The 12,044-nt window shown below is 33.2% G+C and overlaps 1 protein-coding gene across 10 annotated transcripts in view; it reads left to right on the top strand.

Moving 5' to 3' along the window:
* Positions 1-12,044, top strand: part of ZNF280C (zinc finger protein 280C) — an 80,545-nt gene that overhangs the window by 24,235 nt on the left and 44,266 nt on the right. For 9 of the 10 annotated variants that reach the window (XR_005386442.1, XR_005386439.1, XR_005386437.1 and 6 more), the window contains 4 exons: positions 1,752-1,866; positions 4,750-4,920; positions 5,066-5,175; positions 11,207-11,427. Coding sequence is in view for 2 of the 10 variants with exons in the window: in XM_038588291.1 (XP_038444219.1) it covers positions 1,752-1,866; positions 4,750-4,920; positions 5,066-5,175; positions 11,207-11,427 (617 nt within the window). In the remaining 8 variants the exon portion in view is untranslated. The remainder of the gene's footprint in view (positions 1-1,751; positions 1,867-4,749; positions 4,921-5,065; positions 5,176-11,206; positions 11,428-12,044) is intronic. The other variant, XR_005386441.1, reaches the window with a different exon arrangement.

Below are 12,044 nucleotides of genomic sequence, written 5' to 3'. Positions count from 1 at the left end.
CATTTTAAAATAGACAATAATTGATGGCTGTTATTTCAGTTGGAAAGGTGAAAACTTGAATCTCAGAAGTGAATGGCCCAAGGCTTCACAGTTAAATAAATGGAGGTCTTTTTTTTTTTAAGGATTTTATTTATTCATGAGAGACAGAGAGGCAGAGACATAGGCAGAGGGAGAAGCAGGCTCCCTCCTGGGAGCCCAATGCGGGACTCAATCCTAGGACCCCAGGATCATGACCTGAGCCAGAGGCAGATGCTCAACCACTAAGCCACCCAGGCGTCCCTAAATAGAGGTCTTTTAATCCCAGTTTTTTGCCTCTTGTACCTCGCTGTTCTATTTGTTATCTTTCTGAACTATCTTGTGAGATATAAAAACTTCCCAATTGGAGAATTATTTTAATAAGTTATTTGTTGAATAATATGTCTGCTCTCTGAAATGGTGATACTTAATTGGCCAGAGTTATCACCTAGGAAAAGGTTTAAAGTATTAACTTTATTTGGAGGAACTTTTGTGAAAGAGCTGTTTGGAGAATTGCTAGTGAATATTTTCCATTTTTAAGTGCAAATATTTGGAGAAAATATGTACCTTGCAGGAAGATTATGCTTGGGTACAGTTAAGTCATAAAGCCATTATCGACTCATATAGCCATGTTATGTAATAAATGTCAAGGCTCAAATGCAGAAATCTGTTTTATGCTCAAATTCTAGGAGTGGAATGGTTTGGGTCAGTTTAGTATGTGCCTCCATAACTTCTTACTAAACCCATGTAAACAGAAAATTTAATAACAAAGTAAAATTCTTAAAACCTGATTTTTCTCAACTTGTAAGCACAAAACATGCAAGCAAGAGCCTTATATTCCTATTGTAAAGGTACTATTTATGGGGGTGGTATTTAGAAAAGAAACAGAAAATGATACATATTGTACTTCGATTTTGTTTTTGGCAGATGGTTAGTGTGTATAGAATATATCAATTAGAATTATTTCATACACAGATATCTGTTCTTTTTTTCACTGAATTTTATATCGGAAACATTTTTGTTTTTGGTTATTTTTCAAAAGCATGATGTTACATTAGTCTATCATTTAATTTATCTAATAATTTCTCCTCCATTGTTGGACATACAGGTTTTTATTTTTTCCTATTATAAATAATTCTCCATTAAATATTTTCATTTCGTTAACATAAATTCATGTAAGTGGAATATTTGAGTCATAGAGTATGAACTTTTTGGGCACTTGGGCATTTGGGTGGCTCAATCAGTTAAGCATCTGCCTTCAGCTTAGGTCATGATCCCAGCCCTGAGTCCAGCTCCCTGCTCAGTGGGGAGTCTGCTTTTCCCTCTCTCTCTGCTGCTCCCCCTGCTTGTGCTCTCTTGCTCTTTCTGCCAAATAGATAAAAGAAAAATATTTTTAAATAAAGGATATTAACTTTTTAATGCCCTTGATAAGATATTGCCAAAATTTTCTCGCAGAAAAGCTGTACCAAAATGTCTACTTTGCCAATAATATTGTGATTTTTTTAATTATAACTTTTAATTTCAAATTAAATTAAGAATTATAGAAAAATTACAGAAGTAATCCAGAGTTCCCATATAACCCATATCCGCTAAATGCTAATTTTGAGAGTAATAATTATCTCAGTGTTTTATAGTTTATTAGTAATTAAATTATTAAGGTGTTATCTTTATAGTATTGTTATATAGTTAAGTTTACCTTTATAAAAGTTTATGAAACAAAATATAACTTTTTACAGGATTTTACAAAGAATTCGTCGCAAGTTGAATCGGATGATTCTTCAGATTTACTGTTTGACTTGACCCAGGATACAATTCCATTGTCTCAAGAGGGATCAACAGTTTATATAGAAGGTTTGGCTTAGCACTTTTCTGAATATAATAAAAAGAAACCTGATGAATATACATTGTGGAATGCATTTCTATTTTAAACCCATACCTTCATGTTAAGCTTTTCCATATACCGTAAGATAGAAGCTAATAAACCATGAATGCCTTTCTTGTGTGATTTTTTTTCTATAAATTTCTACTTAATAATAGGATATTGTATTTCTTACTATTAAGTTAGCTAACATGTATTTCTTGAGCTTGTTCTCACTTGGAACCAGCCATGGGCTGAAAAATCTTAATATAATTTCTGTGAGTCTAGGCAGTCTCCTGGTGGCCTAAAACTATTTTTAAAAAAAGTATTGATCATTTAGAAGGCCATGAATATGAGTACATGGTTATAGTTTATTTTTTAAATAGGCTAGTGTCTTTCTTTCCGAATAAATTATGTTGATATGATAGTTAAATATGATTAAAGAGTATTCTTATAAAAAGAGAATATTATAAAAATAGTAATTTGTACACAGTAAAGATCCATTGAAAGAATAATGAAAATTTCCAATTGAAGAATTACAATTCTTTGTGTACAATAACAAAGTTCTTCATTAACTTGAAATAAATTAGTATACCATGAAGGAATTTTATTTAGTTGAAAAATTCCCCATAATCAAAGCAATTGCTTAGTATATTAGTAAATTTGTTAAATTTCACTAGATGGACAGATGTACATAGAATTTTTTAATGTTTAAATTGTTTACTAACAAATTCATATATATTTACCAAATCAAAATAGAAAAAATTATAGTGATATGTTTGCCAAAAATACTTTTTCCCACTTTAATAAATGTGGGTTGTTACTTATCTACATGTCACTTACCTAGTTAGTAAAATAGCCGAGAACCAAAATAAACGAGGAGGTAAAGTAGTCTGAAATTTGATTTTATAAAGTACATGATCATTATTCATAGAAAAAGTCTGAATTATTGAAGATTCTACCTGGTAATGACAGTGAGGCCTACTATCTCTCTAAGTTGTATTTCAGGGAGTGGAACTTTGCCTTGATGGTAAATAGGGTGACAGTTAATTAGAAAGGTGTAGGTTTGAGCCTGTATCCTAAAGATTTTTGTAGCCTTTATCAAGTCACCTCTTTACACTTCAATTTTCTCATTTTATTGAAATATGTGCTTTTATTTTTCTCAGGTAATACATTCATTCTCCAGACCTGAAGTCCATTTGAAGATATAATTTTAATTCTTGCTCTACTTATCTCAGGGCTGTTTTGAGGCTCAAATGAGATAAGTGACAAATGAAAAATGCATTAAACCTTTAAAGGATTTGATAATAAACAGTTCTTAGAATAATAATTATGAATGGTAATATGTATTATGTGTTCAGAAGCATGCTTAATATACTCCTGTCAAGGATGATCACAGAAAGTTCTTGGAGGTTTGATTTGAACTTGATTTTGAAGGAGAATAGGATTTTTACTGGCACTGTTGAAAATAGTGAACAGCACAAGCTGGAGACAATAGAGATAAACAAGTTAAAGGGTTAAAATTTAAAACTATTGAGCTCAGAGTGATTTTATTTAACTTGGAGATTCACTCGTGGTTTTAAAAATTATATACACAACAGTCTATTTTTACTATACAGCCTGCGAGATAACTAGTTGCCAAAATACCAGTACTCATTGGTAACCTAAGCATCTAGGAATGTTAGTGATTACACAGAATCAGTCCCAAATGCCTGCAGTATAGCTGTCAGTAACCATGTGCTTGAAGATGGAGAAAAATCATTTCTGTGGTATCTCAAAGAATGAAACACAGATTTGACAGAGGAGCCCACAATGCTCTCATCTTCCTTGTATTTCTCTATTCTACTCCTCCTCTTAGTGTACAGTTGGGAGCATTAAAATATGATGTGCAGTTTTATTTTTTTATTTTTTATTTATCTTTTTTTTGTCATGTGCAGTTTTAGAATATCACAAAGTACAATTGTGTGTTATTTTCAAAAAGACTTTTGCTATGTCTGGTTATTACCTAAATATGCCCACTTGTCTTGCAAATGCCCTGAATTACATGATCCTTTAGCCTTTAAAGTGATGATTTTCTAGCTCAGAGCTATGTAGTAATGAAATCTCCTCAAAAAGTCTAATTTTTTAAAACAAAGGTAAAAGAAGAGTTTTTATATCTGCCTCGGAATATAGTTTGAAGACCATTACTAGCTTTTTAAACCTTTTCATATGAATGAGCAAAGTATTGTTCAAGATTAGTTGTTTGTTCATAAGGAATAAACAGAAAATTTAAACCCATCATGTTGTTAATAAGTGGGAAAAGAACCAATTTGAGTTTTCCATTAGACATCTTAAGTTTTTTTTTAAGTATCTTAAAGGGTTTCTCCAAATTTTTAGAATAAAGGTTGTTTTTGTTCCCAAAGACAAATGTATTTGAGCATCTAAAGATAAATTCATTTGTGGGAATTGAGTTTAGAACATTGTAAAAAAATAAAAATAACAAAAAATAAAAAAAAACATTCTTTGTGCTTTAATTTTTTTTCTTTTTTTGCTTAGGACTCTTTTGGTCTGACTTCTTTTATGATTCCTATATGTATTTCTTTATTTGAAAGTATTTTTAGAATTTTCTTATATTAAAAAGTTTATTTCATGAATTGTTCAAATATGTGTAGTTCAAAATAGCTGTTGTACAATTTCTTTCTACCTATTGATCTTATAAGTTTTTTGATCATAAATTTTGATCATTCTGTCATTTGTATTATCTAATTAGATTATTTAATTTAGCTTCAAAAAGGTTTTACTTAAATTCAAATATAAAGCCATTTTAGTAGCATTTGTAAGCAGTGTTCTATACCAAAGTATTTATACATATTTCTCCCACTATTTAAATATTGTAGGTATAGATCAGACTCTACCTATATTAAAACGTTCTTCTGCTTCTAAAGTAAACAGTGTTACTCCAAAAAAGCCAAAGACCAACGAAAGTGTTTCTGAAATAAGTCCTTGTGCTTCATTGTCTTTAACTAACTCTCCTCCAGCGACATCTTCCCATGTTATGATATCAAAAGGTAAATACGAATCTGGGATATAAAATAGAAATTATATTATTTATACATAAATTTTAGAAATTGTGATGAATTTTTAAACTTTTATTACTGGTTATTTAATGTTTAAAAAAGAATTTGAGCCTTAAAAGTCCTTAATCTATTTTAGGTACAAATACCTCATCATCTCCCCATAAAACTGGAACACCTTTTCTAAGATCTTGTCCAAAGTGCAATGTGAAATTTAATCTTCTGGATCCTTTGAAATATCACATGAAGGTAAATCTTTTTCAAAGGTTAATTTTTAAAAATATTGACAAATCTCTGAAAAGACTAAAGATTGGAATATAGTAAATGCTAGTTTGTCCAGGTATTTAAATAAGAAATCTTCTCCTTGGTATTTCTATATAACTTAAGTAAAAATTGATATTCATGATGACTATCTTTATACAAGATTTTAAAATCTTTCCCAATCATGAAATCTTAAAAATTAGGCTTATATGTACTATAGTATATGCATATATTTTGGGGATGAGTATTAGAAAATACCAAGTAATCCTTGATAATTTTATTAGATGTAAAAATGACTTTATCAACCATAAAATTATGGGTAAAAATATCCATTTTCTGGAACTGGATGCCGAAGTAAGGTGAAATTGACAATGTGTGGGAGTTGCTTTAAAACTAAGGATGCTAGATCAAAGCTTTAGTTGTTGCTTTGTCTGAGAGTTGTGATTGTCATTGATCTCTCTGAGACTTGAGAAAATACATTAAACACAGTATATAGTACTTTAAGAAATGGAAGAAATAGACCTAAGTGAAGAGGGGATCTTCCCTGTCTCTGACCTCTTTAAAGTATTATATCTAGAAGACTTTGTAAAAAGCCCGGTGTTTATCTTAGTGACAGCCCTAAGAGTGCAGATGTTGGAGCTTTCCCAGGTAAATAATTTATTTCCCAGATCTTAACATTTCTTTCTCTCCATTTCTGGCATTTTGCCATTGCCCAGATCTCTGGGCAAATCTCATTTGTAAAATCATTTCCCCCAACCAGCAAAAATGGTCCAGGTTCCCAGATGGTTCCCAGATAAGTGAGTCCTGCACACGACAGCCACTGAGTCATGCAGGAGCTGCAACCTTTGTCCGGTAGGGTCCCCAGGCAGCTGGCACACACATGTGGCATTTGAATCTCTATGTATATGTAGGGTGCCTGGGCAAGACAGTCAGTTAAATGTCTGACTCTTGATCTTGGCTGAGGTAAGCCCTTGATATTAGGGTGGTAAGTTCGAGCCCTGTGTTGGGTGGACCCATGCCCAGGGTGGACCTACTTAAAGAAAAAAAAGAATCTCTTTGCATATTGTATTTTAGCTTTTAATGAAAATAATGTATTAATCAGAATATTTTATTGACTAGGTCATGCCATTCTTCAAACTTCTTGTAAGACAGGCATTTTGTTTGGTGCTTAATCTTTCCTGTAACCTAAAAATTCCTTTTTTTTAAGTTATTTTTTCTTTGGTGACATATGCATGTCACATTACTCAAAATCTTAGTCTTACATTTTGATGTCTAACACTCAGACATAAACTCCTAATGGTGGAGCATTTCACAAGAAATGATAGCGTTAACTCACTTTCAGTATACAGTTTTAATTGTTATAAATTCTAGCTTTATGTTGGTGTAGGAAGTTCTTTACGTAATTTTCAAAGTACTAATTTTCAAAGTACTAATAAAGTATAAGGTCTAGGTATTACTCCACTTAAAATATTTTAGAAGATATTGCAGTGTTCTGTGTATCTGTGGAAAGGTAGTCTGTATTCTTCTTGCATGCTCAATATAAATGGCAGGAAGTGGGAAAGGAGACAAGAAAAAAGGCAATGCAGATTATATTCAGGAAAGGGGATAAGAAGAGTGCAAGGCAAAGAAGCAACTTAGGAAAAGTTATTGCTTGCTGTTTCAAGATTGGCAAATTTTTCATTGAAATTTAGCATTTTACAAAAAAATGTAGAAAGAAAGGAATGTAAAATTCCAAATACAGTTACTTTATTCTTGAGTAAAATCATATTTGATCTATCACTATTTCCACCTCCCTGAGTGATTCCTGTGAACTGGACTTTGGGTTTTGGGGTTTTTTTTATTATTTTAAAGATTTTATTTATTTATTCATGAGAGACACAGAGAGAGGCAGAGACACAGGCAGAGGGAGAAGCAGGCTCCATGCAGGGAGCCCGACGCGGGACTCAATCCCGGGTCACCAGGATCATACCCTGGGCTGAAGGCGGCACTAAACCACTGAGCCACCCGGGCTGCTCGGGGTTTTGGTTTTATATAAAATTCTACCAGTGTTTTCAATCTTCCTGTCTAAGTAATATTGTATAGAGATACTTGATGTATTTATGTTTTGCATCATAGATGGAAAGAGAAAAGAAAGGGCTGAGTAATTTAGTTTCTTTATTTAATTGGTAGGAAGGGTAATATAGTCACGTGAATCAGAAAGTATACGAAGGTAGATATTCATCATCCTTTACTATCAAGGAAATGCAAATTAAAACTACAATAAGAGGGATCCCTGGGTGGCGCAGCGGTTTGGCGCCTGCCTTTGGCCCAGGGCGCGATCCTGGAGACCCCGGATCGAATCCCACATCAGGCTCCCAGTGCATGGAGCCTGCTTCTCCCTCTGCCTATGTCTCTGCCTCTCTCTCTCTCTCTCTGTGACTATCATAAATAAATAAAAATTAAAAAAAAAAAAAACTACAATAAGATATCACCTCACACCTGTCTGAATGGCTAAACTCAAAACAAAAAACACAGGTGTTGGCAAGGATGTGTAGAAAAAGGAACCCTCATGCGCTATGGGTGGGAATGCAAACTGATGTGGAAAACAGTATGGAGGTTCCTCAAAAAGTTAGAACTGCCCTACACCCAGCAATTGCATTACTGGGTATTTACCCAAAGACTACAAAAATACTAATTCAAAGAGATACATGCACCCCTATATTCATAGCATTATTTACTATAGCCAAGACATGAAAGCAGCCCAAGTGTCCATCAATTGATGAATGAATAAAGATGTGGAATATATACACAATGGAATATTCGGCCATAAAAAAATGAAATATTGACATTTACAATGACATGGATGGAGCCAGAGAGTATAATGTTAAGTGAAATAACTCAAAGACCAATACCGTATGATTTCACTTATATATGGAATTTAAGAAACAAAACAAATGAGCAAAGGGAAAAAGAGAGACAAACCAAGAAACAGACTCCTAACTATAGAGAACAAACTGATGGTACCAGAGGGGAAATTGGGTAGAATAGATGATGGAGATTAAGGAGTGCACTTGTGATGAATACCAGGTATTGTATGGAAGTGTTGAATCACTATATTGTACACCTGAAACTAATATAACACTGTATGTTAACTAACTTGAATTAAAATAAAAATTTTAAATAAAAAAAGAAGGTAGACAGTCAAGAATCACACCCCATGGGATGCCTGGGTGGCTCAGTGATTGAGTGTCTGCCTTTGGCTCAGGTCATGATCCTGGGGTCCTGGGATCGAGTCCTGCACCAGGCTCCCCACAGGGAGCCTGCTTTGTCCTCTGCCTATGTCTCTGCCTCTCTCTGTGTGTCTCTCATGAATTAAAAAAAAAGAATCCCACCCTATTTGTCTAGTTACCAATATGACTTGCAAAGGAAATCATTTTTTATTAACTTGTTTTATTTCCTTTTTGACTTAATTTCTGAATATACAGGCACACGTGAATGTTTGCATCTATTTTATATACATTTTTTATACACAAATCATTGTGTATTTTATACACAAATCATGTTTCACACATGAATGTTTCCATCTATTTTATACACAAATCATAGCATATTATATATATTTCTGCACCTGAAGAAAATGACAAATGTTCTCTAAAATGTAGTTTTTATTTCTTGTAGCATCGTTAGTGGTTAAAACTATATGAGACTTTTACATTTTAGCTTATGCATTTTCATATATATCAGTTATATTTATATAATATTGTCAGGATTTCCATTTTGAAAAAGTGAATTTTAGATTATTTGTGAATGATCTTTTGCTGCTGTTACAAATAAGTAGATTGGTATACCACAGAGATAATATTTTCATCCAAAGGAAGAATTTTGGGATCCCTGGGTGGCGCAGCGGTTTGGCGCCTGCCTTTGGCCCAGGGCGCGATCCTGGAGACCCGGGATCGAATCCCACATCGGGCTCCCGGTGCATGGAGCCTGCTTCTCCCTCTGCCTGTGTCTCTGCCTCTCTCTCTCTGTGACTATCATAAAAAAAAAAAAGAACAAAGGAAGAATTTTTAGAATGTAAGTCGAACATCCTATCCATCTAAGACACAGCACTAAGCTTTGAAGTATTATTTCATTTAATCCTTAGGAAATTCTTTAGGCCAGATCTTTTTCTTTTTGCTTTATGGCCAATTATCTGGTATAGCTGAGATTCAAACCTCAATCACTTTGATGGCAAAGCCCAGGTTCCCACATTTTTCTCCCCATTTTGAAAACCGTATGGGCTGTTTTCTTGAATGTTATATAGAAACTTGAAAATAAGGGGTGTTTTTTGTTTTTAGGGTATGGGATTTGATAGTTATCTATCAGGTCTAACATACTAATATGTTATTGAGGTTGCTGTATCTTATATTCATCTACTTGCTCTGTTATTTTTTGAGTAAGCTTCAGTCTCAAATTAGCAATATTTTCCTTGATATCTTCCAATTCTGTTTTATACCCATTACTATTTAGGGTAGTAAATAGATCTGTTGGATCTATCTCTTTTAACTTCATTGTGAATGTATCCTTTAGCATTCTTATGAAGTGTTCCATTTTTGGCCTGGATTCTATTTTGTTTAACATCAATTTCACAATCCTTGTTTTCTCATTATTACCATTTGCCTGTTATATTCTTTATCTTTTTATTTTCAAGCCTTCCAAATCACTTTGTTTTTGATATATTTCTTTCTTTTACATAATCATTTTTCTTTTGTAATCCTATGTGAAATTTCTTTCATCAGTAGCGGAGTTAAATCCACCTATTTATATTCATTGATAGGATAGATTTAATTGGTCTTGATTCTGTCACAGTTTTTTGTTGTGCTTTATTTTTCTAAGATTTTCACTTTGTGGTTGCATTGTGAGCATGTTTGGGTTTTTTAAGGTTTTATTTATTTATTCATGAGAGAGGCAAAGACATAGGCAGAGGGAGAAGCAGGCTCTTTGCAGGGAGCCTGATGTGGGACTCAATCCCGGCACTCCGGGATCACGACCTGAGCCAAAGGCACATGCTCCCTGTTGTTTGGGTTTTTAGAGAAGTTTATATTTTTGCTCTCTGGTTATTCTCAAAGAATTCTTCTAGAGAAATTCCACAACTGAAAATTGTGTACATTAAATGAACAGTTTTATCTCCTCAAAAATTAAAAGTTTATGTATGAAGGTATTCCATATTAGGGTCAGTTTGTATGAGGTCTTGATTTTATTCATGAGGTAGATTTCCCCTTCACATATTTCAGCATTCTAGGTAGAATGTGTTGAAGTTTTTAAATTGTAACTAATGCTTCTTTTTTTGTCCCATACGTTTTCCAGTACCTTGAGTCTGGGGAATGGCAGGTCATCTGTGCTCAACGTCTAGTTTCAACCAGGCCTTACCAAAATACTACTGTATTATTTGATAATTTAGCATGTACATAATGGCATATAAAACTACCTTTCCTTTTAAGCTGTATCTTAACAGATATGAAATGAATGATTTTTGGCCAAGGATCAAATTATTAACTATTTATATCTGAAAATTATAATTACAAGGAAAATAATGTTAGATATATAGTCATCCCTGGTTTTATGTTTTTAATTTGTTTTTGAAGTTATTTCTTTTTTTTTTTTTAAGATTTTATTTATTTATTCATGATAGTCACACAGAGAGAGACAGAGAGGCAGAGACACAGGCAGAGGGAGAAGCAGGCTCCATGCACCGGGAGCCTGACGTGGGATTCGATCCCGGGTCTCCAGGATCGTGCCCCGGGCCAAAGGCAGGCGCCAAACCGCTGCGCCACCCAGGGATCCCTTGAAGTTATTTCTTTATTAAGATAAGAGATGTTTATTGTTGGAATTTTTTAGACTATAAAGAAAGAAGCCAACATTTTGGTGACTCTCCCCAGATATCTTGCCAAGCATATTTTTACATTAGCTGGCCCTAGTTATAAATACAGAATCATTTTTTGGTATCTGATTTTCTAAAGAGACCTAGTAAAATATACATATATATTTTTTTCTCTTTCAGCGTTGTTGTCCAGACATGGTAAATAAATTTTTGGAAATGATTAAAGCAGAACTTGCAATTACTGAAAATAAAAATAAGACTGGTGCAGAGAAAGGAAAATTAATTATGTTAGTTAGTGACTTTTACTATGGAAGACATGAAGGAGCTGTTGATGATGAACAGAAGACTTACACAACCTTTAAATGCTTCAGTTGCTTGAAAGTTCTTAAAAACAACATTAGGTATGTAAACACTTATTTCTCTTTCTATCTGAAAATTGGAATGCTGCTGATGTAAATATATCTTTATTTTCCTGTACTATTCTAGATAGAATAAAGGCAGATTGTAATGTTAAAGCTTTTGTCTTTTATTGTATTTTAAGAATTTGACACTTGGATCCACTTAGTTGTATTTCTTTAATACAGCTTAAGAAGGGGCAAAATTTATTTTAACTCAGAGAAAAATCACTTGTCTCTATCATTGAACTCAGAATTTTCAATGAGATATTTTATTATTTAGCTTCTTTTGAATCTACTTTTCCTATCACAGGAAGAGCTACTATATCCAATTTGAGCTCTTCCATATTAGTCTTATTTAATGCTCCAGTTTTTCAATTCATATTTCTCATTTTGACCACATTTACCTTGCAGAGAAAGTGATTTTTTTAGATGGTCTTCTTTAGAGAAGTACTAGTTTATGAAACATGTCTGCTTTGAGTTTATAATTTAACACATTTTAAAAGTAGAGATTTAGTTCTCAATTTTGAAGATTTTGGAGATTTATGCATGTATGCTTTACATTTTAGGAATTTCTACTTTGCATTCTTTGAGTAACATGGCATATTACATATCTATTGTCC

This window comes from Canis lupus, chromosome X (assembly GCF_011100685.1).
Source record: "Canis lupus familiaris isolate Mischka breed German Shepherd chromosome X, alternate assembly UU_Cfam_GSD_1.0, whole genome shotgun sequence".
Lineage (NCBI taxonomy): Eukaryota > Metazoa > Chordata > Mammalia > Carnivora > Canidae > Canis > Canis lupus.
The sequence above is the reverse complement of the archived record's forward strand: the minus strand, read 5'-3'. Positions and strand labels throughout refer to the sequence as shown.